The sequence below is a fragment of the Nomascus leucogenys genome, chromosome 6, assembly GCF_006542625.1.
Source record: "Nomascus leucogenys isolate Asia chromosome 6, Asia_NLE_v1, whole genome shotgun sequence".
NCBI classification, from domain to species: domain Eukaryota; kingdom Metazoa; phylum Chordata; class Mammalia; order Primates; family Hylobatidae; genus Nomascus; species Nomascus leucogenys.
Genome location: NC_044386.1, coordinates 18,249,558 through 18,276,741, shown reverse-complemented (window position 1 = coordinate 18,276,741; position 27,184 = coordinate 18,249,558). Strand labels below are relative to the sequence as shown.

The window sequence follows — 27,184 nt, the reverse complement described above, 5'->3', positions numbered from 1 at the left end:
TAATATTTATTTATTTATTTAGGGACGGAGTCTCACTGTTGACAGCCTGGGCTGGCATGCAATGGCGTGATCTCGGCTCTCTGCAACCTCTGCCTCCCGGGTTCCGGCAATTCTCCTGCCTCAGCCTCCTGAGCAGCTGAGATTATAGGCGCCCACCATCACACCTAGCTAATTTTTGTATATTTTAGTAGAGACGGGGTTTCACCATGTTGGGCAGGCTGGTTTCGAACTCCTGGCCTCAGTTGATCCACCCGCCTTGGCCTCCCAAAGCGCTGGGGTTACAGGTGTGATCCACCGCGCCTGGCCCTCATTTATTTTTTAACCATTGTATATCGTGTTAGAGATTTGTTATTGGTCTTGTTGCCTAATTTTGCAGTTTCAGCAAGACGTATTTTATTGTGTCTAATATATATACATGTATATATACATGTGTGTATTTGTGTGTATGGTGTGTTGTGTTTCTGTGTATGTGTATATATGTATGTGTGTATATATGTATTTCTATATAATATATATATTTCTATATAATCTATATATTTCTTCTTCCTTTCATGTTCTTCCTCAGTGTTCAAAATTTTGTTTTTCAAGTTCAGTGAGCCTTCTGCCAAATACATTTTTTGCTGTTCCAGTGAGGTACAGAATATCCCTTGTCAAGAACTCATTATTCTTCTGTGCTAAGCCTTTCTAGATGGGAAGCTCTTTGCCTCCTGAATCGTCCTTTCTTTTCAAAAGTCAAAACTTTAACAGGAAAAAAGAGAATGAACATTTTTATGTCTTTATGTCTTAGAGATTTCTATTTCAGGATTTTAAAATGCACTAGAAACATATTCTGGCATTTGTTTTGTTTCTGATTGCATTTCCAATAGTTTTCCTGAAAATAGCATGCTTCAAGATTATTAATATGAGATGTATGCTAGGCCTGGGCCATGAAAGAGCCGCCATCTACACTGCATGTTCTGTTATTTCACATGTTATTATTCGTGTTTCCTGAGATTCAGGGACCAGTATCTCACATCTCTCCTTCAGAGGAGCAGCTGTGAGATTGTCAGACATGTTTGTGCCCATGAATACTTATTTCATGCATTTCCCATAGACTAAAGACTTCTGTTAATTATGATGCAACATCCTACAGCTGATAGATCTGCTTCCACAAAAGTCAGGTTTTCTGGGAGAGTAAACATGACTGATAAATTATTATATAATACACATGATGTCATTTCTCCACTTCTTTCTCTATCCTATAACATGTTTAAAAATAGCTAGCTGGGTGCGATGGCTCACGCCTGTAATCCCAGCACTTTGGGAGGCCGAGGCGGGCGGATCACGAGGTCAGAAGATCGAGACCATCCTGGCTAACATGGTGAAACCCTGTCTCTACTAAAAATACAAAAAAATTAGCCGGGCGTGGTGGCAGGCGCCTGTAGTCCCAGCTACTCTGGAGGCTGAGGCAGGAGAATGGTGTGAACCTGGGAGGCTGAGCTTGCAGTGAGCCAAGATGGTGCCACTGCACTCCAGCCTGGGTGACAGAGCGAGACTCCATCTCAAAAAAAAAAAAAAAGAATAGACAGCTGATGTAATTTTTAAAAATTCCTCTTTCACTAGGTAAGAAAATTTTCTTCAATTTCTCATTAGATTATTTATTTCTGATTTTCAGTAACTCAATCATATATGTATGTATATGCATATTTTCTTGTGTTTTATTACGTATAGTACATTGAATATTTGAAAAATTAGCTTTTTATTATGTTAATTTAGCAATGTACAATAAATAATATCATTTTAGGATATTGCACTGTGACTGTTATAGACATACCTACATAAAATACAATTTCTATTTTCAGAATAAAAGACATTGATAAGAGAAAAAGAAGCCCTAATTGTAATTGTCAAATGATCCACTTACTTTTTAGTGCAAAATAATTAACTCATAGATGTAGCTGCATATTGAGTTCCCTGGAGTTGGGTTGGCATTTGGAGTGCAGGTGTCAGTGGAGTATGCCATTGGGATCAACATCTGCAGATCACAGGAGAAGGAAGAACGACTGAGTAGAGTGACAAATGGAGCTGCCATTCACTCTTAATGTCTCTTAATGGCTGACCCCATGGAAAAGCTCTGGAGCTAAAGTTGTCCATCAGTATTGTCAGTGCAGGAAGGGGGACGGCCCAACGTTTGTAACCTTTCAGCAGTGAGTCGTTAGTTATATGCTATTCCGGAAGTGTGACCAGGGGGCAGGTGGCAATCTATAGCTACGGCAACAGGTAATTTTATGAGGGGATCTGAACAGTACACCCAAGTATGGACCATGTGGGTTTTCAGCTATGCTTTCAGGGATGAGGAATAACAGTACAATGAAACATATACTATATGCACTGAGGACATCAATACCATTTGGCAGTGAATTGGAGATCAGGCAATGTGACACTGTGGTGTTGAGCAGGGTTCTAGAATAGAGGTTTTAGCCTTATCATTTACTAGCTTTGTGATTTTGGGCCACTAACACTCTGGGACTAGGGTTATTTACTTTTAAATTAGTGTTTATAACAAAAATTATTTTCAGCTATGAATTAAAGAATTTAGCACCCTGTCCCTCATAAGGTTTTATAGATTGAACACAATATATCATGCAGGCATTTATTATAGTACATTGCATTTAAAAAACACATTTTTACAAAGATGGTTAGCTATTTTATTCATCATTAACTTCCCCATGGTCAAACAGTACAGCTTCAAATCACAGCTAAGTCTAAGAAAGTTTTTTGCTTGACCTACTGTCTCCATAGAAATATTATCTAAACCAGTTGTTCTTATACCTGTTTTATGCATCAACTTCACCTCAGTAGTTTGCTAAAAATACAGATTTGTGCTCCTATTACATATATTCAGAGCCTCTAGGTTTGGAGGAAGTCTCATTGGCTCACTTCAAAGTATAGGACCCTAAGTGTATGACTTCAGGCCGTCTGCATCCCTTTAAATCTTGTAGCTATTAGGTCCATGTCCAAAATGTTCATTGCTTCCTCCTGCTTTGTCTTCCCACTATTTTCTTTCATCTTTAGTGTGGCTGTATTAATTTTTCTAAATAGGTTTCTCAATTGGAGAACGAATATTAGCTTCTCTTTAATAATTGCCCCTTCGTGTTCCCTTGTCCATTTCATAAACTGAAACAAGAAAGATACACATCCCCGTTTTATCCATTAAAGAAAATGTGAATCTTGAATGGCGGCTTGACTAAGTATATTTTGTTTTGCTTATGTCTATCATAGATAACACAGCCAGCATTCTGACAAGGCGGAGGAGATTTAGTCGAACTGTTCAGGATGTGTATTATCTGCCCATTATGATCTCTGATGGTGGAATCCCCTCTCTCAGCAGCAGCAGCACCCTCACCATCAGGGTTTGTGCATGCGAGAGAGATGGGCGCGTGCGGACCTGCCATGCAGAAGCCTTCCTGTCCTCGGCTGGTTTGAGTACAGGAGCCTTAATCGCTATTCTTCTCTGTGTTCTCATTCTCCTGGGTAAGTCATTCTAAACCCTCAGTTTGTATGATGGCAATTCTGAATGAGAGGGAATCATTTTGACAAATCTTAAGGATTAGGCATACATAATGTGGGTAAGGGAACAGCTGCTCCAATTTCCTATGAATTAATTTTCTCAATACTATCATTAATCTCAAAATAGTTAGATTCAAATGTGTTGAAAGAACTGAAATAACAGAAGAAGGATAAAATCGGAAAGAAATAGCTTTTGAAAGTGTATATTTTGGAAAGAATTAATATTAAAATATTCAGAATCCCATCTTGAAAGAGCTTTTGAAATTTTTTTGCAAGAACCAAAGTGGCATCATTCTAAATGAATCTGACCAGGACCCCAGCGCACTTAGCTTCTGAAATCAGAGGAGGTCACCCATTCATTCAGGATGAGGGTGAGGGTCATATGGCCATAGGGTGAGTAAATGTAGAGATCAAATATAAAACAAAAGGACTTTAGTTACAATATTGTGTTGTATTGGAAATTTGCAAAGATGGTTAACTTTAGGTACTTTCTCCCCTTCATGTAAAAAAAGAGTGTAACTATGTGAGATGACAGATACATTAATTTGCTTGACAACACTAAGCATTTCACTGTGTAATAATAGTGAAAACTATTATTGGGAAAACATCATCATGTTGCACAGCTTAAATATGTAAATGAATAAATCATAAAACAAAATGAATCTGAAAATCAAATAAAAATAGATATCTCGTAGAAACTTATACTAGTTCACAATAATTAGTTAATCATTAATGTTAGCTAGTTGTTAACATACTAAATATTTTTTGGTCTTAGAGGGATATTAAATTTTATTAAATTTAATTATATTCCCTTGAAAACAATAATTTTGTCTGGGCGCGGTGGCTCACACCTGTAATCCCAGCACTTTGGGAGTCCAAGCGGGGGCAGATCACAAAGTCAGGAGATCGAGACTATCCTGGCTAACACAGTGAAACCCCATCTCTACTGAAAACACAAAAAAATTAGCCGGGGATGGTGGCGGGTGCCTGTAGTCCCAGCTACTCAGGAGGCTGAGGCAGGAGAATGGCATGAACCTGGGAGGCGGAGCTGGCAGTGAGCCGAGATCATGCCACTGCACTCCAGCCTGGGCAACAAAGTGAGACTCTGTCTCAAAAAAAAAACATAAATAATAAAATAAAAGAAATTTTTATTTGAAATTTTCATTACAGTTTATTTAAAAAACACTTTCTCTAATTTTACATCATCTGTTGTAATAATCTAAATTTTTTCACAGCTGCATGAGGAGCTTGTATAACTATAAACTCTTTAGAATGCTCTTTGAAACAAGATAGCAAATCTGTATTGCAATAACAAGAAAGATGCATGTAAGGAATCTTTCTGCTTCATAAAGTGGGGAACTGTGTCCAAAGTCTTTTTTCTTTCTCTTAGCAGCCTGTTTTTTATTCCTTTTATGCTACTGACATACATAAAAAGAGAATTGACTGTTCTTCTGAGAAAGAGGCATTCTTGCAAAAATATGTTCCTTGTTTTGTTCCTGGGGTCGAAGACAAATAAGTTGTATAGATGGAGTGGGGATTAAAGTGTAATGAGCCTGGAAAGGAGAAGGGATTGGTAGGAAGGGGTGAAAGCATCCAGAGATTTGTGGGACATGGCAAAGCTGGTGAGTTTTGTTTGAGGAGTGTAAAGAAAGGTTTAAAGCTAGAGAGTCCCATTATAAAATCTTCAATTTGCAAAAGATGACTGTGAATGAAATGGAGAATAGAACTCCTGGTGACAAGAGGGCGTGTAGGCAAACCAATTAGGAAAACTCTGCCCTTATCTCCCTTCAACATAGCACGTATCAGAGTAGCATACTTATAACATACCTGAGGAAAAGTGAATAATATCTAGGTACTTTCGATGGACTCAGAAAAATGATCTTTGATAATGTAGATACCTGCATGAGTTAGAATGGCATCAAATACAACTTCTTATATCTTGCTGAATGTAGATCCTGAACTACCCTGAGCTAGGGGACATTGGAAGTTCACTTCATTGAAGTTGCCCAGCAAGAGAATATATGTAGAGAGGCAATGGACTGGGATTGTGCAATGAGAAACTACAATGTGATCGCTAAATGAGAAGGATGAGATAGCAGAGGACAGTGAAGAAGTGAGAGTAGGAAGAAAGTAAAGTATAATGTCACAAACATCCAGGGAAAAGAGGGTGTCAATGAGCATTATGCTGTGTAGTAAATCTTGTCAACAAAGTCAAAAGATGCCTACAAGTTCAATAAATTGAGCAGCAAAATGCTCAATTGCACTTAGCAACACGAAGGATGGAAGTTTGGTGCACCAGAGCAAGAACTATTTCATTGCATTCAAGTCATTTCTAGCTCGTCATGGTGGCACACACCTGTAGTTCAAGCTACGTAGGAGGCTGAGATGAGAGGATCCCTTGAGCCTGGGAGTTGGAGGCTGCAGTGAGCCATGATCACACCACTGCACTTCAACCTGGGTGACAGAGTGAGACTCTGTCCCAAACATAAATAAATAAATAAAAACAAATAAATATGTACAGTAAATGTATGGTGGAGAGGAAAGTCAGGAAAAGAGCCTTTAGAAACTTTATATGGACGGGCACGGTGGCTCATGCCATAATCCCAGCACTTTGGGAGGCCGAGGTGGGCAGATCACGAGGTCAGGGGATCGAGACCATCCTGGCTAACACGGTGAAACCCCATCTCTACTAAAAACACAAAAAAATTAGCCGGGCGTGGTGGTGGGCGCCTGTAGTCCCAGGTACTCGGGAGGCTGAGGCAGGAAAATGGCGTGAGCCCGGGAGGCAGAGCTTGCAGTGAGCTGAGATGGCGCCACTGCACTCCAGCCTGGACGACAGAGCGAGACTCCACCTCAAATAAATAAATAAATAAATAAAATAAACTTTATATATTTATTGGTCAGAACTGCTATTTTCTTTAGATATCAACATACTTCTTTTTTGTGTGTATTTGAAAAGAAAAAGAAAAAGAGCACAAACACTCCAGAAAGAGAAAACAAGGCTGCACAACAGCAATTACCCTGGATCTCTCTAGAGTCCTAACTGAAGTGATAGAGAATAGAATGCGGATTCTATTTAATGAGAGTTCTTCCAGAGTTCTTACTCTTAAAAGTAGATCACTTAGGTGAAGCATGTTATCTTCAAATTTTGAGCCCGTTTATCATCATAAAACTATTTTTGTTTACTAAGATAAATATCAAAAATGTAATTAATTTGTTAAATGTCTAGGTACATTTTGAGGTGCATTATTGAAAGAATATTTTATGTTTTCATGGAATGATACTTCATTTTAATTGGTTTTTATGAAAATGTTTTCTCATTTGGGGTAAGTAATAGAACATTTGTAAATTTTATGATATCCCTCAAGACTAATAAAGTTACTATATGATATGTTTACTTTTGCATTTTTATTAGTTGAAACTCAAATATGCTGTAAAAGCATATTTGAGCCGTGATCTGACTGGGACCTCTGCCAGCTCTGCTTTCAGTCCATACCTCACACACAAGAAGGTAACCTAGGTGAGGCCACCATAAGTGAGGCATGGATTGCTCCCTAATCTTAGACATAAATTTCCGGATAAATGGGGATCAAAGTGGATTTGGTGTGAACATGTGGTGGACAAAGAGAAGAAGATGGAATTGGTGAAAAGAAGCTCTAAAAGCATATCTGAGTTTCAACTAACAAAGTTAGTGAAAATATTTATTATAACTATAATTATATATTATAATGCAATGTTTGCTTTTCATGGCATTGATTAGTTTTTGTTATTCAGAAAGTATCCAGCCAAAGGATACAGGATATAGCCATCTGTAATTTTAAAATAATATTGAAGTTAATTTGTGAGATTATGATTTTCAGCATAAATATCGACAAAACCAAAGGTAGCAAAACTTTATTTTTGAACTCGTAATTCTGAAATAACGTTCAACCCTTGCAGCTAAACAAATTGTAAAATTAATATTTTAATATTAAAAAATTTTCCCTCTCAGCTTCTTGTTTGTGAAAATGACAATGATTGTACAAACCCAGCTCTAGTTTTGCCAATAACTGTGTGATCTCAAGCCACACAATCAGTTTTTCTTGTTTCTATTTCTAAACCTGTGAGAATGACATTTCAGTTGAAAGGACCTTAGAGTCATTCTGTAGAATTTTGAAATGCTTATCCTTGTTTTGTTAAAGATTGCATATGGTTCAACATTTTACAACATGGTCGGAATCCATCTGTGTATACGTTGAATGGTGCTTGTCAACTAAAGAGGCTAACTTTAAATGATAGATATAAACATTACGAGCTGGGTTACTGTCTGTTGAGGTTACCTTTTTCAGGTCTGCTGCATATGATGGATGGAAGAGAATTTAGAGTGAGGCTTTATGATGCAATCAGAATTTACCATGACAGTAGAGGTAGCTGAAGTCCTCTCTCCCTCCCAGAGGCCTGACTTTTATTTCCCAGCTTTACCCCATCTCTTGCCAGAGGGACTAGAGTAGTTGGCAAGGCAAATCTTGATCACAGTTGGTATAAGTCATTGAGTCGGGATCTGACTGGGAACTCTTCCAGCTACCCTTTCAGTCCATAGCTTACATATAAGCAGGTGACCTAGGTGAGGCCACCGTAAGTGAGGCATGGATTGCTCCCTAATATTGGATATAAATTTCCTGATAAATGAGGATCAGAATGGAGTTGGTGTGAACACGTGGTGAACTAAGAAAAGAAGATGGAATTGGTGAGGAGATAAAGGTCAGCCTGCTGTTCATTTGAGCTATTTCAAATGGTCTAGTGTGCCACCCTTGGTTTAAAAATCTAAGGTTTCAGAGAGAGATGCCACTCCCAAGTGTGGCAGGTCACACTCCATAAGTCAATAAAAATAACCTCCCTGACTCAGGCCACCTCAATTCTACCAAATTTAGTGGCAACATATGATGGTATGACAAAGAATCAAATGATATTTGAGGTTTAAAAAAATTCTGCTATGCAAGCTACTTAGGGAGGAGTATGTTGAGATTCAGTATGGAACGGGTTCAAATGCAAGTTGTATGACAGTTTATATTATGGGAACTGAAAGCCACTTAGTATGCCAAGCACTGGAATGATACATAATATATAGGAAAAAATATACATGATGAGAAAACAAATACAAAAAATGTTTCCCCATCTTTGAAGTACTTGATGATAAAATTAATTCATAAAACTCCACAAATTTATTCTAATTTATAATATAAAATGACAATCTCAAGGGCGTTTAAAAATTTACTAACCAAGGATAAAATGTTTATTTTAGACTAAAGACATCTAAAAACTACTACAGCTTATTCAAGTTTCAATCCAGTTGGCTTCAAATTATATCAGAAATTATTTATTTTGTACAAAGAAAAACAAGTTCTACATCTTTTTTTCGTAACACCTCCTTGGTTCTCTCATACTGTATTTTACCAGATGGCCCATTGTAAGAAGAGGTACCTTGCCCACATGTATAGTTTGATAGATTATCAGGGTCATTTGAACACATTCTTTTGACTGTCAGTTTTTAAATAAGGATTTGACTCTATTTATATGTATAATTATTGTCTGCACTCATTCTTTTAAAATATACTTTGGTCTTAGGTTTTTTTGGGAAACATTTCATTTGTTTTTCAAACATTAAGAAATATTCTCCAGTACAATTAGGAGTTTGATGTTATTAGTAACCATAAGCTAATTTTTAAAAAATATTTTAAAATTATTTTCCTAGTGAGGCTGTTACTGTTCAGGATAATTCACTTAACACAATGTCACATTACCACTTTCACAGAGATTATTTTTTTGTTTGTCCACATGAGAATTGTTTATGGAGTATCTATCTGGTGCCATCTGCTCCGGAAATATCTGTGGAACCAACAGGAATGAAAATAAGTTCATCAGGAACACAATGTATAACATTTTTCTCTGAGTTGATTTGAATTTACCTTTAACTAGAGGGATCCTATGTCTGTGTTTGCCCTGATGTCCTGACATAATTATAAACAACATCCCCTTTCACTCAAAAGTGTCTCAGATTTTGATTTTATATATATATATATATCATATCATATATGATATATATTATCTCATTTTATTAAATAAGTACATAACAAGCCTAGGAATCACTGAATACTGGCAAATAAGTATGTAACAAGCCTAGGAATCACTGAATACTAGCAAATAATATCCAGAAAGGTAGCAAATACTACCTTTTCTGGGGAAAAGGTAGATGTAAACCTTCAATGTTCAAACGTAAATGGTCTCTATATTTTGAATCATAATATATCTGAATTATTTTCTTTTGAGAAATAAGAAACTATATGCCATGATAATTAAAAAGCCAGGATTATCCCTGTATTTCATTAAGTGAATATGATACATATGCAAAGATTGAAAAATTGCACAAATATTGAAGGATGCAAATTACCTCCATATTTCTATGGCAGTATTGATTACATATTCCCTGTTGTGTCTGCACATAAATTCCCTTGACATCAACCACCAACCAATTCAATATAAAAGAAAATAACTTGATTTATTGGGGAAGGTAAGAAATTGTATTATAATAAATTAGGCAGTCTGTATAAACAGGTCTTTTGATCTAGAACAGCCTCCTCATTTAATTATAAAGATGAACAGAGATATACATCGTGCATGATAAATCTAAACTTCTGAATACAGTGGAGTGAATTACTTGAGGATGTTGTTCGGAGCTTTGAATTAGAAAACTGTCAGGTGGGTTTATGCTAAAATACACAGGGAGTTATTAAATGCATATTTCGTATGTTCAGCAAAAGCTTTTTTTACCCCAAAATAAAAGCGTATATTAAGTAATGTCTTTGAAGTATAGGCAACATATATGGGAAAATCTGTAATTCTGTGCATAATATTTGTAGCATTAGCATTTCATTTTCAGCTTTCTGTAACCACTTCATTTTAAACAGTAGTAATTCAATGCTTCCCATGTCTGCTGTACTGACCTGCATTGAATTTTCTCATTACCTTCCCAATGCTAATATCTTTTCATTTCACACTTTTCTGGATGGTTCTATGACCTTCTCTACAGATGCTTTTTTCTTGTCTTTTTGCTTCCTTCATAGTCTCCCATTTGCCTTTCCTCTGCAAAACTGGGTACCTCCCAGTGCACAGTGACCATCTCTTTCTCTCATCCTTTCCATCTCTGGGTTTAAAATCTACTCTTCTTCCTCAAGTTTTCTCTAGTTTTATAACAGATAAAACTAGTCCATATCGATTAGAGGTATACATTAAAATGGTTAAGCTATAAAGAAGAACAAAGTAACAATAATGATAAAAGTAAAGATAAAAGTTACTTTGCAGAGGTAAGCAGTAAAAGGGCAGTGGCTGGGGGGAAAGTATGTTCTTTATCAGAGTTAGATAACTTGGTGTTTGCTTCACAACCATTTGTTAAAGTTCACATATAATCAAGGTTGCCAGACACAATGCAGTATACCCAGATAAATGTGAATTTCAGATAAATAAGAAATATATCTATATCTATATATAGGTATATACGTGTATATGTAATATAAATAAGTCACATGGAATAATATAATAATATGCATGTGTGCTTAGCACAATATTTGCCTGTGTGTATGTATCTCAAATATTTTATGGGACACAATACCTTATGTGTGTGTGTGTATGTGTGTGTGTGTGTGTGTGTATGTGTGTGTGTTGCAGATGGTCTCCAACCAACAATAGTTTGACTTAAGATTTTTTTGACTTAACAAGGATGTGAAAGCAATATGCATTCAGTAGAAACCATATTTTGAATTCTGATTCAAAATTATTTATAATACCTTCATTATAAAATATGTTTTGTGTTAGATAAGGTTGCCAAACTGTAGGCTAATGTGTTCTGAGCACATTTAAGGTAGGCTAGGCTAAGCTATAATGTTTACTAAATTATGTGTATCAAATGCATTTTTGATTTAAGATATTTTGAACTTCAAATGGGTTTATAGGAATGTAAGCTCACTGTATGTTGAGAAGTGTGTGTGTGTGTGTGTGTGTGCATGTGTTTTGTTATTGATCTCAAATTCATGTTTAATTGAGAATCCTGCCATTTATTTTTGTTTGCTAAATATAACAACCTTAAATGTCAATCGAAGGTACCTCCCTGATTATTATGAAGTAAAGAATGTTTAAAATATTAATGGGCTTCATTATCACTATCATAAAGCCTAGAATATCAGCTGAGCAGGAAAAGAGCAGTCTATAGAGCTGAGGTAAATAATACTCAGCCTAATAACACAGCCTGTAACAAATTTGATGTGAGGGAACTATTTACATTTAGTAACAGTTTAATTTCATCAAATAGAAACAGTTGAAAATATTGATAAATGGCCAAAAGAAAGTTTCCAAGATACATTTCTATCACATCTTCTAATGTTTGCAGCATTATTGGAAATAAAGACTAATCCACCATATTTAGCAAGAGCTATCCTAAGGCACATGTCCAATTGGACACTCAGTTTATTATTTCGTGTCTTTGAAATACTGAAGTGGAATATTATTATAGTAGAAATATCATTACCTGTGATGCGAGAAATCACATTATGGTACAGGCTTTTCCATTTGCAATCTGTGTGATCTTATCTTTTGATCTTGGTTATTCAGATACTCTTTCCTGAGTCTCAGATTCCTCATTCTCATTTATGCCTAGTGTTCCATTATTGGAACACTAAGCTTGTGGGAGTTATTTATATCCTACTGCTCAAGGTTATCGCCAAAGTCTGATTTTTCACACACAAAAAAATTGCAACCTCAGGCATAAATGGGTTAAAAATAGAGGAAAGCCACAGCTCTGCTGTGAGAATTAAATAAATAAGTTATATAAAGAACATTCATAAATCAAAAAATTCCTATGAAACAAGTTGTGTACAAATAATGAAACATTATTTTGCCCCTGAATGGGAAAATGCAATTATTAATGCATGATAATATAATTTTAAAGGATAATTGACAAAAGCAATCAACATTAAAATATTTCTGCTTTGATTTTTTACAAAGCATCAAAATTTAAGGTGTTTAACGTTAAGGCTCCTTCTTCCAATATTCCAGAAACTTAAAACATCTTTAGTGTATCTACCTAGAAGGATTAAATATCTCTAGAGAGACCAGCTCACTACATTATTTTTTGAGTTAAAATTTCATATTATTTTTTCATCATGTGTTTATCTCACTTTAATCACTAAATGGTTTTACTGAAATATGAGCCAAGAAACCTACATCCTAGCAAACTGAGAGTATTGTGGTTTTCTATAGAAGATCAGCAGTTCACAATGTCTCCTGGGGTAATCATCTTTTACATTATTTGAGGCATTACAGTACCTTGTGGTGTTATTCAGAGAGCACAGAGAGGGTTCTGCTGCAATGCCAGCCTAACTCTGGAATGTGGTTAATGATGAATGGGAAAATGGGAAATTGCTGATGTAAAATCTGTAAGAATTTCCTGCCTGTTTTCTTAATTCTTCATCCTCTTTCCATTCTTCCTCAGCAATTGTGGTACTTTTTATCACCCTGAGGCGCAGCAAAAAAGAACCCTTGATCATTTCAGAGGAGGATGTACGGGAGAACGTGGTCACCTATGATGATGAAGGAGGCGGAGAGGAAGACACGGAGGCCTTTGACATCACAGCCTTGAGGAATCCTTCTGCTGCTGAGGAGCTCAAATACCGGAGAGATATCAGACCTGAAGTGAAGCTCACTCCCAGACACCAGACATTGTCCACACTGGAAAGTATAGATGTTCAGGAATTTATTAAGCAAAGACTGGCAGAAGCAGACCTAGACCCTAGCGTTCCCCCTTATGACTCTCTTCAGACTTATGCCTATGAGGGTCAGAGATCAGAAGCTGGGTCTATCAGCTCACTGGATTCAGCAACGACACAGTCAGACCAGGATTATCACTACCTTGGAGACTGGGGACCCGAGTTTAAAAAGTTAGCTGAACTCTATGGAGAAATAGAATCTGAAAGAACAACTTAGGGGGTCAGTTCTTGCAACGTCGTGGAATTTGCTTCCTGAGTAAGTGGAGATACAACCTCAGCAATGACAAGGAAGAAGTGTGGAAACAGTACTTGGAACTGAGCAAGCTGGACACAGCTCCTGTAGAAACAAGTGCCCTTTTCATGATCGAAACTGGGTTATTTAATTGGAAGAAAGTAAAAAAAAAAAAAAAAAAAAAAAAGGACGATACAAAGAAAAAGTTATTGTTCCTTGTGTATATTTTCAATTGCTCAATAAAGTCTGTGGTACTGTTTATTAAGAATACCTGAATTAAGCCAAACAATGATATTTGTTTCAATATTTTGCGATTTATTTTTTTCAAAAGCAAAACTGAACAAAAAGGCTCAAGATCACTGATGGCTATGACTTATAGGGCTGGTAACACTAATATAGGAAACTTGTGAAGGTAATCACCACCTCTTTTACCACTTTTCTGGGTGAACCCTTGAGAACCACACTCTGTTATTGTAACAGATCTCATTAGCCTTGTCTTGTGTTTATATTACATGAGGTATTTCCACTCTATCATGGACTTGTATGTACCATTTCCCTTTGCCCTCCCCAGTTCTTTTCTCCATACAAAACTGATGGAGCATGGGGATTTGCTGCCTGCACTGTAATGTATGCAACTTGAGTGCACCGGTTGTGTGCTGTACTGAGCACGAGACTATTGTCTCTATCCCGTACACCCCCTTTTATTTTAATGGGATACTCCTATTTTTAAATGGTCAGAAAGAATAGTTTAAGGTATATTATGAAAATCTGATATGTCAGGAAATAATTTAATTTTAAAAATAGCCACACACCTTCTACCAAATGTTGGGGAACTTTTTTTTCCCTTTTTTTCCATTTGTATTATTATATTTAAATATATTTAAATCAGGAATTTTGATCATTTCTGCATTTAAAATTAATTGTCAAACATCTTGCTGGCTAGTTTGTACTACAGTCTAATTCATTTATTTTCAACACGAGCAGTAATCAAAAATAAGTACCTCACACAATAACAATGTAGTCTGAAAGACTATCCTCCAATGAACGTAAATGCCATAGAATCATAGGTGACTTACATTTATTACTTACACAGGTTCAGATTTTTTCCATCTCACTGATAATTAGTTTTTCCATCGCGCTGATAATTAGTTTGGTATTAACAGGAAAATGTGGACTAGGAGCAAAAAAGGCGATGCACAGTTATTATCCTCAGATATGTTCCCCAAAGTCTCTGTGTTCAGGGTCCAAACCACAAAGTAGAGATGGCAATGACTTCCCTGCCCACCTCACAGGGTTGTTGTGAGGGTTAAATGAGCATCTGTAAAATGCTTTGCCAACTGCAAAGTATTCAATTGCATAAAAGCTTGCAGACGCTTATCTAATTTTCTAGTTTCATTAGCTTATAAATATATATTTACATGCATCTGGCATAAAATATTATATCATGGGAGAATTTCATGAAATCTTCAACAGTGAAGCTATTGTTTAAATATATAGTACACAATTCCAATTATTTTAATATTTTCATCAGCTAATTTCTGAGAATTTGGGTGGGGCTTTTTTTTTTCAAATTGTTTTAGATAATGTTTTGTTGTTGTTGCTATTGGTCTTGAAGTAAGAATTCATACCATAATGGTCCTATTTTCTAAAACTGACCACTTCTATATATTTCAGAAATATTGGAATTCTTAAATACATGAAATAGGAATTAGTTGACACCGGAGTTTGTCCTTTGCTCTTTAAATTGATCATTATCTAGTGTCCCCAAAAGTTATATGACATTTTCTGTTTCTACCCATGTGCAAAATTTTGGATTTTACCTCTGTTTGCAATTGCCCTGTGCTATCATACTATAATTTGAGGTATGGGAAGTAAGTAAGCTTAATTTGAATAATTCTCAATTTGTGTTTTAAGCCTGAGGAATAAAATGTAATTTAAGCTTTTTACAACATTTTAGTTTTCCAGATGCTGCTTTATCCTTTTTAATCTCATAATGGTGTGTGTTCCAGTGTGAGGCTAAATCTGAAGAGACACTGAGGGGTGTGGGGAGTAACCTCTGGATATACATGCTCTGATGATGCTACTTTTGGATTACATTCACCCTAAAAGGAGGGTAAAACGTGGGCAACTATTGTGGGTCCAGGTGTTTGGACTTCTCTCTGCAAAGAGTATCAGGAATGTCAGGTTTTGAAATTCCATGAGGCTTTTGGATTTAAGCTTCAGATAAACTATCCACAGAAGAAAACTATGGAATCGCATATTACTAATATGTTCCAGCACATATTTAAAAAAATATTTACACAATAAATTTACAGACAGGGATTTGAAAAATAAAATGTGTGTATACATTTAACAGTTCATGTAACCTTTAAGGTCCCCTGCATGGATCTGAATACCAAAATATTTCTCTGAATTTGTAAAACTAAGCACTTTAGATCTATCTTCTTTTAATCACACATTAAAATAACTTTCAATGTGTGCTTCTAAGCTCCGTTATATCAAATCTAAATAAGAATGCAAAATGGAGCATCTGTAGTCCAGTAGGTTAAAAAAATTAATGAAAGCGTTCCAAGTACTATTTTTATGTAAACTCTAAAACTAAGCAATTATATCATAAGTATGGGTTGCTTCTCATATTTTTTGTTTTGCTTCTTTGAGCCAAAAAGCAGTAACAGCATATAAATGCTGTGCAAATTGACCAGAGTCATTGAACACTCAATATCTTACTTTAAAATCTCTAGTTTTATCAGCGTTAGAAAATAGTTCGCTTAGAGTGTAGTGAGCCAAGAGTTGGTATGTTGACTTTGAGTTTCGCTGGCCACAAATAATCAGATATGAAATCACAAGTCATTAATGTGTTCCAGCACATTTTGGAAGCCTTCATTTTATAGACATAAATAAAAAATAGCTTTGAAATCAATTTACTTCCTTCGAATAAGATACTCTTCTACATACAGACCCTGTACAAAATCTTGGATGCTAAATTTAAAAAAATTAATAGTATGATAGTATTTTTATCCAAGGTTTTTGTTAGCAGAATTTATTAATTGAAAATACTCCTTGTGCAAACATTGAGAAATTAATAACTTTTGCAGAAATTACTTAAATATCTATATAAGATATTCTTCCTATGACAAATCTGTACAAACACAGACATGAAGAAGAGATTGGAGAGGAAAAGATAAGGCTCCATACAGAGTTAGGCTGTGACTTTTCTACAACATGGTACAAGAAGGAAAATATTCTGAGAGGAATTTAATTCATTTAACCACATAGGTGGACACACTTTTATGCACGTATCTTCTTGAACAATATCTGGAGGGTAAAATGATATTCAAAACAGGGATTTAGATATTAATGTGATCCAAATATCTGATGTATATAGACTTGTAGAACCCAGCATATGGAACACTCAGCTAGAAGTTAATGATGAACTTTGGCCTTTATTTTGTATCCAGCCTCAGTCCAATCTTTCGGGATGTCAGTTGATTGCAGCTCAGATGTATTTACACAAAAAGTAGAGGAAATGATCAGAAATCTGGGTAGAAGGAGGGAAGTATATTGAGTCCATCGATTTTGGCAATGCAACGAGCTTAATACAAAATTAATCATCATTTTCTTATAGAATTTTACTCGTAAGTCTGATTTGGTGCCTTCTTGTTAGTTTAGCTGAATATATATTTTGGATACAAAATATATATGAACTCATATCAGAGTCATCAAGAAGTGCCAGTTAACCGAGTATGTTAATGGAACATGTTTGAATGCAAAATATTTGGTGTAAGTCTTTATCTATCTATTAGTGTGGGCAGTGGTTGATCAGCTGTTCAAAAATTGGGACTCTAGAGCTGAGTATTATGGAAAGAGGGAAAATTCCCATGTCTCAAGGTCAAATTGTAGTTAGCCTTTATGTATGTTATGCCACTGACTTACTTGGCTTCCAGTTTCACAAATGGGTCAAATCTCAGAATAGTTCCTGGGAAATATATGACTCAAATTTGAATTCTCTCTCTCTCCCTGTCTCTCTCTCTCTCTCTTATCCCTTAGGATTAAAGCCAAATTAAATATTATCTGAAGAAAACAATACCACTGAAATTTTTATTTTCTATCTCATCTGCCGAAGTTAAATCTTTTTCCAATATAGGATTAGAAATAGCATAAACCTTACAGCCAAATGTAACTCACAACCATTTGGAGACAAGACCAGCACTCAGAACCCAATCACTTTTTCAGTTTCTAAATACATAAATTTAAAATGAAAATATTAAATGCAGTGCTTTTTACCGTGTTCCCACTCTTTTAAAGACATATATACTGCTCTGACTTGTACCAATGGAAGATGTAGTGATGCATTTTTTTTAATAAGAGTTCAGAAAAAATAACATATTTTTTGAAGCACTGATGAAAAATGGAAAAATGTTGTTAGTCAAGGGAGGAATGATTGCATTTATACATTTTGCTAAGTTCATAGAAATGAAAGATTTTTGCCTTTCAACACTTTAGAGACATGGAAAACTATTTTAGTAATAATTCTTTTCTCAAACTCTTAGGTGAAAGTGAATAGAGAAAATGGGCATTGAAGGGCTCTTGGAATTATGTCCTATGAGGAAGGCATGTAACATTTGTGGATTATAATGGGTTCATCAGATGGTTTAGTCTTATTGCTCACCAATACTAACTATAGAAATTTTAAAATGGGTCATAATTATTAGAGTAACCCTAATAATTGTATCAAGGCCACTTTTCTTATGTCAACAATCAAATTCTTATTCTAAATTATCTACTGGCAATTTCAAAGTGCCATCTGAAATGCCTTAGTTTCAAACAGAAATTAATACATCCTAACATTTATTAACTGAGCAAGGTGTTGCAAATATGCAATAGATGCAAGCTGCTGTTCCAGACATTCAGAAGAATGTTTAAAAAATTGTCCTGGTGACAGTTGTCATCATCAATGATATTAAAGCCTCATTTAAGAGTTACAACCTGCATGTAAAAAGCTGTGAACAATGCAGTATAAAGCAAAAAGTGGTACAAAGTGTTCTAAAAGAGATAGATACAATGAAATGAAAGGTTGAGGAACATATTAAAACTGTGTGAGTAATATGCTACGCTTGTATCCTGCAGGACCAAGGAGTCATGCAAGAGGCAGGGGAAACTGCAGGAGGAGGTAGAAGCTTAGGGGACCATTTAATCAGACATCCAAATGTAGATTATTTGATATGGATTAGAGGATTCATGCATGGAAATTAAGAGAGATGTTAAGAGAAGTTGGATTGAGATTTTAGATAGAATAAAACTCATTCTTTAGCCAATGTCATTGAGTTTATTTTATCACCAAACAGGAATATGACCGTGGCCTGATCTCTGTTTTAGAAAACTGCATTTTTCGTTAATATCTACCTGTCAGTGACAATATATTCAAGAGTCTAGAGTTATGTGTACCTACAGAGAAAATATTAGACTATTTTAATTATTTCTAAAAAATAATTACCTATTTTAGGACTATACCTAGAGAAGTTTTTTAACTTCTCTAGGTATAGGCATAGTTATTATACATTTCAGCTTAGATTGTTGGATTCATAGAATTTTATTAATTTGTTCATCTCAACAAAAATAAAATGAAGACAAGAGAGACAATTTTAAGAACATTTATTCACATAAATTTATTCTTAACTGGATAAATGTGTCTATTTTCTATAATCATTGTTTTAGATATAAACATAGTTTTGAACTAAAAAAATTCATATACCAAAGACCAGATTGATGCCTTAGTATAACTACATCAGTTATTTTTAATAAATTATTTTTAATGCACATTGACACAAATATCACATACTCTCATGTTTCATTATATAATAATTTACATTCAGACTTATTTTCAAAAAGCATCAATCATACAATATGAAGATGCAGTGATTTATTAATATGACAGGTATACTTAGCCTGAAATCCCAACTTCTATATCTTCTGTTTCTCACTTTTTCTTGTTTCATTTTTTACATACTTACTTTTTACAACCTTTGAAAGCTATGTTTGAACATTTTCTATATTTCGTGTATTTTTCAGAACAAATTCAAGAAAATGTTTTTCAGAAATAGAAAGTAGTCATCATGTTGTTTTCAGAGTTTTTATTTTTCAACTCAGTTTCTTACCCTTTGTCACTAATCATGTTCTTCCTCACCAAAAAGTAATAAAAAATTTACATTCATAAAAATGCTCTGTGACAGTCACTTTCCTGTGAGCCTGAGGTTTTATTTAATGATGTGGTTTGGCTTTGTAGCTTTTGCAACAGTGCATATTTCTAATCTTCTGTAAATCATCCTGCTTTTAGTCTTCCAAAGATAGCTGGGGGGGGAAGTTTTATTCATATGAAATTTATTAAATTTCGCATGAAAATTTAAAAACCAAAATGGCTTTGATAATCCATTTTGTAAGCCACTAAAATTATAACTGAAATTAAAATAGTCCTTTACTCTTTATAAAGCATTTTCAATGCCATGTTATAAAAGTTTTATTTATAACCGTGATTTTAAAAAATATGTATGAATTTACAGATGCCCATTTCTTTACGTAAAAGAAAATTTGCAAGTTGTTTCTTCAGGAGTCCTAACACTGAATAAATTTCCCACGTTTCATCACCTAAGTGATATTTTCTCTCTTCCATTGCACATAAATTTTACAACATTGAGCACACAATGATAAGTAAATGGCTTACGATACGCCAATCAAATAACACAATTTAAAAAAAACTTTAAGAGTGTATATTGAGTTCAGGAGCTCAAGACCTGCCTGGGAAAGAAAGTGGGAAAAGGTTTACAAATTAGCCAGGTGTGGTGGTGCACGCCTGTAATCCCAGCTACTTTGGTGGTGCACGCCTGTAATCCCAGCTACTTGGCAGGCTGAGGCAGAAGGATCGCTTGAGACTGGGATGCTGAGGCTGCAGTGAGTGGTGATCACACCACTGCACTCCAGCCTGGCAACAGAGCAAGACCCTGTCTCAAAAAAGATAACCAAAACCAAAACAACAATAAAAAACTGTATCTTCTAGTTTTGATTAAGGCACAATGCAAAACCGTCTTGTAATTTTTACAGAGGTAAATTCTCCCCAGAATATTATTTCCAAGCTGTGGAAAGAAATCTCCCCTCACCTGTGCCTTCCCATCAACCTTCATCACTATCTTCTTTCCCTTGCCAAGTCTTAAGTTAGCATCCGCCTTGCCATTGGCTACCTCAGTTTCAGATTGAGAGAATGAGTAAATACCGAAAAGTAGAATGTTTACTAGGACAAACAGTTTTGAAAAAAAACAGGTCATGATTCAACTTCTTGATTCCAATCAGTGTCTTGAATTAAAATATGGAACAGGATAATATTAATAGAAATAATCTCTACTTAAATGGGGTTGTAGGGGAAACAAAGGTATGGGAGTCTGAGCTTCAGAACTTGTAGTCCGGAATCTGTAACTATAACTAATTTCATACCTTTAAATGTTAATTTAAACATTGTGTATACTTCCCTTCAATTTCAGATAGAAATAATATCTTTATATTGACCTCACAGGGTTGTTATGAATATCAGATATAATTGTGTGAAACACAGAAAAAAGTAAAGTTTTTGGCAAATTTGATAACTATATTATTATGGCTTCTTTATTGCTCCCTTAATCTTTCCCAGCCTCAAAAAATTGTGACTTTGGTTGTATTTAACAAGTAATCAATTTTCTGCAAAGTGTAAGCAAGGAAAACAAGCCATTCCAGGATTAGCTCATTTGATTCATCTTTTCACCATGCTAAAGACAAAGGAAAGTATAAATTTTACAATTATACTATATGTATTGAATTTCCATCAGACTTAGTAAGACAAAATCTAAATATAAAATTAGACAAATTAGAATTGTGTTATAAATTATGCTCTTTACATTTCATCTCTTTTTTAGCATGTATATAAAAATCAGTTCCACTTGAGATAATTATTTAAAAGCAAATGAAAATTCATTCTTGCACTTTAAAAATGTATATATAATTTAGCTGGGCTAAGCAGCTCATGCCTGTAATCCCAGCACATTGGGAAGCTGAGGTGGTAGGATTTCTTGAGCCCAGGAATATGAGACCAGGCTGAGCAACAGAGTAAGACCCTGTTTCTCTAAATTTTTTTTTTTTTTTTAAAGTATCCGGGTGTGGTGGCGCACGCCTGTAGTCCCAGCTTCTCAGAAGATTGAGGCAGGAGGGTGGCTTGAGCCCAGGAGGTCAACGCTGCAGTGAGCCATGATTGCACCACTGAATGTCAGCCTGGGTGACAGAGCAAGACCCTGAGACCATGTCTCAAAAAAGAAAGAAAGAAAAATATAATTGAAATGTTTACAGCAATAATATTTGGGGATATATTAAACCTCTAAATATTAAAGAGAAAGAGGACTCATTAGCATAGTCATGAAATATATTTTGCATGTTCAAGGAAACATACTTCTATATCATGTGAGTCTGTTCTTTAGTTTTAATCAAAGAAATACGTTCCTATTTTAAACAGCATTTGGACAAAATGAAAATGGTTTCACCTGCCAGTAAATAAAACTTCATATTCCACATATAGAAAAAGAAATAATTTGTTTTCATAGAACACAGCTTTGTTTTGTTGAAGTACGTTTGTCAGCACACAGTGACTTACAGTAGGTCTTATCAGAAATAAGATTATATTTTTTGAAGAAATTTCAGTCCCTCTCCGTCATATGACAGCTTAACCTTGTTTACTGAAAAGGCAGAAATCACAAGGTAAGTAAAATAACAGAATTCCACATCTTTGCCTTTAACCTTTCCAAATCTCACTTTGTTTCAATGAACAACTTTAACATCTACGAGTCTTCCTAGATCCCACTGAAGTCTGCTTCACTAGCTACATTTTTTTTCTTTCAGTTACTTAAAGAATTGTTCTGTCAAATTTTTATTCAGCCTTTACCCCAAGAAGACCACTGAAGATGTTAAAAATAACTACTTAGAAAAAAATCAGAGTATTGGTGAAATTGCGCCATTTTCTAAGAGTATCACTCCCTGTTGCACTTAATAACTTATTTTTACCAGTGGTTTCTTAAAGATGATCAACAGTCTAGCTAGGTTATACTTAATTTCTTGAAGAACAAGTTTAAAAATAGCAGAACTGAATGTTTATCCTCAACATAAAGGTTATGACAATTTTATTTACTATGAAACAGACCATGATAGAAGGGAAGAGAAGTAAATAAGGAATTGTTTTATAAAATGCTGGACACCATGCTTGGAAGTTTAAGGCCGGGGGTAGAGAAAAAGAGGTTAGAAAATTTGAGGTTGAAGAGTTTTGTTTTATTTCGTTTTTTTTTTTGTTTGTTTTCAAATGGCATTGGGGAAACTTATTTCCTTCTGGTCAGTGACACTTTTAAGTAAGAACACGTGCCTACCACTAAGCACAGAGACCAACGAAGGCCAGTTTGGCCAATCAAATGAGAAAAGGGGCATAAAAAGGCCAAACAGTTGAAACACAGCAATAAATGCTTTATAGTGCCCAAATGATTGCAACAAAACAGTCAATTGAGACTAAATAACTAATAGCAGTCATTTTCTGTATAACCTTTAGAAAACAAATACTTGGTAACAGGAAAAGGGACTTAGTGTGGGTTTATTCTTAGGGAAGTTTACAATCATTAATTTTTCAGATAGAAATCGGCAGAAGAAATAAAACTACCCAAATATAATATGGAGGAAAATTTTCAGGGATCAAAACCAAATTAGTATAGGAGGAATAAATCATCAGTCTGAGGACATACAGCTAGATCTGAAGTCCAGGTCATAGCTTCTGATAAAAAAAACATGTTAAGGCAAGCATAGAAACAGTAGCAAAGTTTACCAGTCCCATATGAGTATTAGCTGCATCCCATGTGAAGTTGCGAATATATATTTATATGTATGTTCGCATTCCTGAGAACATTAATATTTTCCAGGAAAAGATAGTTGAAAAATTTCAACCGTGGGTCAAAAGTACCTTGAGGTATTTCAAAATATTTTAATGTAGAAAAATAGCAGTAGATAAACCCTATCACAATTAAAAAGTTATGAATAAAAATTACCTCTCAGGTATCCATAGGTTGTGGCTAGAATGGAGGAGAAAATAGAATCTGAAGGAGTGGCCAGGTTTTCTTCTAGATTCTGCGTCATACCTAGTCTGTCAGGATTTTCACATACGGGGTGATGTTTGGGTGTTTATACTTAGATGTTCATTATTAGTGATGGTATAATGACATGGTGTTATTATAGAGTCCCTGTAATCTCTCCAACGAGCTCTCAAACTTAAATTGGGGTTATTGTTTATCAGATGCATGTATTATCATAAAGTAGATCAATCTACAAAGCACGGCTGCTGCTGGATTATTGTCAGTGCAGTCATTGAATTCCACAGGGAAAAGAAGAAACTGTCTTTAGAGGAAAAACAAATCAACAAACAAACAAACAGAAACTACTACCATTGACGAAAATCAGATTAAGTAGTTTAATTATTTAGTCATAAAATTCACTTAAATTTTATAACTAGTTATGTATGCATGTATGAATTAAGAAAAATAAGAAAAATAAAATAATGTATTTGAATTTCCCTTTGAGCATATTCTTAATTATATTAACTTCTATTCTCCCAGAGGTAGTCACTCTTTTGACTGTTGCTTTTGCTTACACTTCTGCAGTGTGTATTTTTGCACCTTATTTCAAGTGAATCATAGTTTAGGTATTCTTCTGTGATTTTCTTTTTCTTAGTCTTTTTTGAATTCTCAAATGCTTTGTCTCTAGTTGAAGCATTTGTTTCTGGATTTCATACAGTAGTATTAGTCAGTCATCTGTTGCTGTTCAAGAGTTCTCAGGAATCTCCTAGGAGAGTTGTTCATGTCAGTCTAAGACAATTATGCAAAAAAGGCACGCACGACAGCCTGAAATAGTGCACCCACCAGTAAAGGGAATCTAGGTGGGCCACAAACAGTATCTGGCTTGTGAGTTCTCCTCCTTCAGACTGTTAATTGCCACATTTTCTAATGTTTATAAAAACACTGCATTCCTAAAAAGGACTCAAACAGTATACATTATTTTAATAGAAATTGATGAAATCAATCTGCTGATATGCTTTGCCTTATTTTTTGTATCTGTGTTCATGAGTGAAATATAATTTCTCACACTGTTTTTTCTAATTGTGGTGTCAAGGTTATTCTAGCATCAGAATAAAATTTAGGCACTTTTAGCATATTTTTGTTTTCTGAGCTACTTTATAGATTAAAAAAATTGTTCTTTGAAAACTTCTTGGGGTTCATCTGAAATATTATCTGGGGTTACATTGTAGGAATGAGCTAAAGAAAACAAGAGTGAAATTACTAACTACAGTCACATGTTCAATGCTTAAAGGCACATTTAGATTTTCTGATTCTTTTTTAATCAATTTCTGTAAAATTAAACTCTTCCAGAGTTTTTTTGTTTGTTCGTTTTTGAGACAGAGTCTCGCTCTGTCACCCAGGCTGGAGTGCAGTGGCGTGATCTCGGGTCACTGCAACCTCCACCTCCCCGGTTCAAGCCATTCTCCTGCCTCAGTCTCCTGAGTAGCTGGGACTACAGGCACACGCAGCCACGCCCAGCTAATTTTTGTATTTTTAGTAGAGACAGGGTTTCACCATGTTGGCCAGGATGGTCTCGATCTCTTAACCTCGTGATCTGCCTGCCTCGGCCTCCCAAAGTGCTGGGATTACAGGCGTGAGCCAGGGCGCCTGACCGATATTTTTTCGTTTAAAAATATTTAAACATTTTTAGTTACTAGATATTATTACTGTTACTATTTTTTCAATATCTACTACCTCTGCAATTAGTTCTCCCTTTTTATCCTAAAATGTTTTAAGCCTCTTCTGTTTTCTTTTTCTCACACATGCAAGAAATTTGTCAATTTTATCACTTTTCAATCAATACATTACAATATATATCAATCAATTTTGATATAACAACTTTTAAAAATTTTTCTGATTTCTTTTCTCAGCTTCACACACTTTCAACTTCTAACTGCTTTATTTTGATTCTTTAATTTATATTTATTAAATACTTAGTTTGAAACAACTAATATGTTCAGATTTTCTTAGTTTCTAACACTAATCAGGATACTAATTTCCCCCATCTCTTTGTAACTGTTTTATTTATATTCATTAAGTCATTAGTATCTCCTATAACTCACAGGAGCCTAAGTCTCAGTGTTTATCAGAATGGAAGTTTATTTCTTGCTTGGGCTTGGTCTAAATAAGTCTTCCTGATTTGTAGTTGGATCTGCCCGAAGCAATGGTTCATGAATCCAGCTACCTTCCATTTTATATGTCTGATATCACCAAGGATCCTTTGCATCTATGGAGAAAATATGGCCCACTGCTTCATCACTTCCACTCATATTCCATTTGGCGAGATCTTGGTATTTTGGTGAGATCAGGCTCACCTAGAGGCAAGAAAGAGTGTAAAATGTCACTGATTATGTAGCTATTTACCAAAAATAAACTTTCTGGAAAAGAGAGCAGGAATATTTGACAGACAGGGCTTAATCTTTGCCACAATATGCACCAAAACTGTATGTATGGTAATCATCATTATTCACTTTTAAACAACTTCATTTGCCATTAGGCTTTTCTCTTAAACGAAGAGATAATCAAAACTAAAAAAACTGCTAAAATTTCTTCATTTGTTAATTGTATTTGCCATGTGTTTTTAATTTTCTTGCATTGTGTGCAAATAATTTTGTCTGAATTATACCACTTTTTAACTTTTTTGGAAATTCATTCTGTGCAAAGTATGGGCTCTGTTTAAAAAAGACACTGAATTATCTTAAAGACATGTGCATTCTTCATCTCATGAGTAAATGTTTCCAAAAATATCAATTATTAATCACACTTTTGCTTAAAAAAATCAAGTAGTGACAAAAGTGGCCACATATTCTCACTCCAATTATGTATTTTTTAATTTCTTTGTAATATTGTTCATTTTGCCACATACATTTTAATGTTGTACTACATTTTTACACACAGTTTTAGAATCATAGCTTCAATTTGGATATTTGTGTATAGTAACATTTTCTGTTTCTAGTAGTGGTTTTTATTTTAAAGTAAAATTTGTTTCATATTACATAGCTTTTCTACTCTCCATTTAAGTGATATATTTTATGCTCTTCTGTGTTCACTTTTTTTCCCTTATATGTTATGAGTAGATCTCGTAAATTATGTATACTTATAATTACACATTCACTTCCATGCACACAAATATACCACTTCACTTTCTTTTTTTTTTTTTGAGACGGAGTCTCGCGCTCTCACCCAGGCTGGAGTGCAGTGGCGCGATCTCGGCTCACTGCAAGCTCCGCCTTCCGGGTTCACGCCATTCTCCTGCCTCAGCCTCTCCGAGTAGCTGGGACTACATGCGCCCGCCACCACGCCCGGCTAATTTTTTTTGTATTTTTATTAGCGACGGGGTTTCACCGTGGTCTCGATCTCCTGACCTCGTGATCTGCCCGCCTCGGCCTCCCAAAGTGCTGGGATTACAAGCGTGAGCCACCGCGCCCGGCCCACTTCACTTTCTTTCATAT

The 27,184-nt window shown here is 35.1% G+C and overlaps 1 protein-coding gene across 10 annotated transcripts in view; it reads left to right on the top strand.

The window, feature by feature from the left end:
- The window catches only part of CDH18 (cadherin 18), a 1,074,788-nt gene extending 1,055,691 nt beyond the window's left edge, over nt 1-19,097 (top strand). For 7 of the 10 annotated variants that reach the window (XM_030813926.1, XM_003263180.4, XM_030813927.1 and 4 more), the window contains 2 exons: nt 3,262-3,513; nt 13,070-19,097. In XM_030813926.1, the coding sequence (XP_030669786.1) occupies nt 3,262-3,513; nt 13,070-13,560 (743 nt within the window). In that variant the 3' untranslated portion in view covers nt 13,561-19,097. The remainder of the gene's footprint in view (nt 1-3,261; nt 3,514-13,069) is intronic. The other 3 variants (XM_003263181.4, XM_030813933.1, XM_030813931.1) reach the window with 3 other exon arrangements.
- The last annotated feature ends 8,087 nt before the right edge of the window (nt 19,098-27,184 follow it).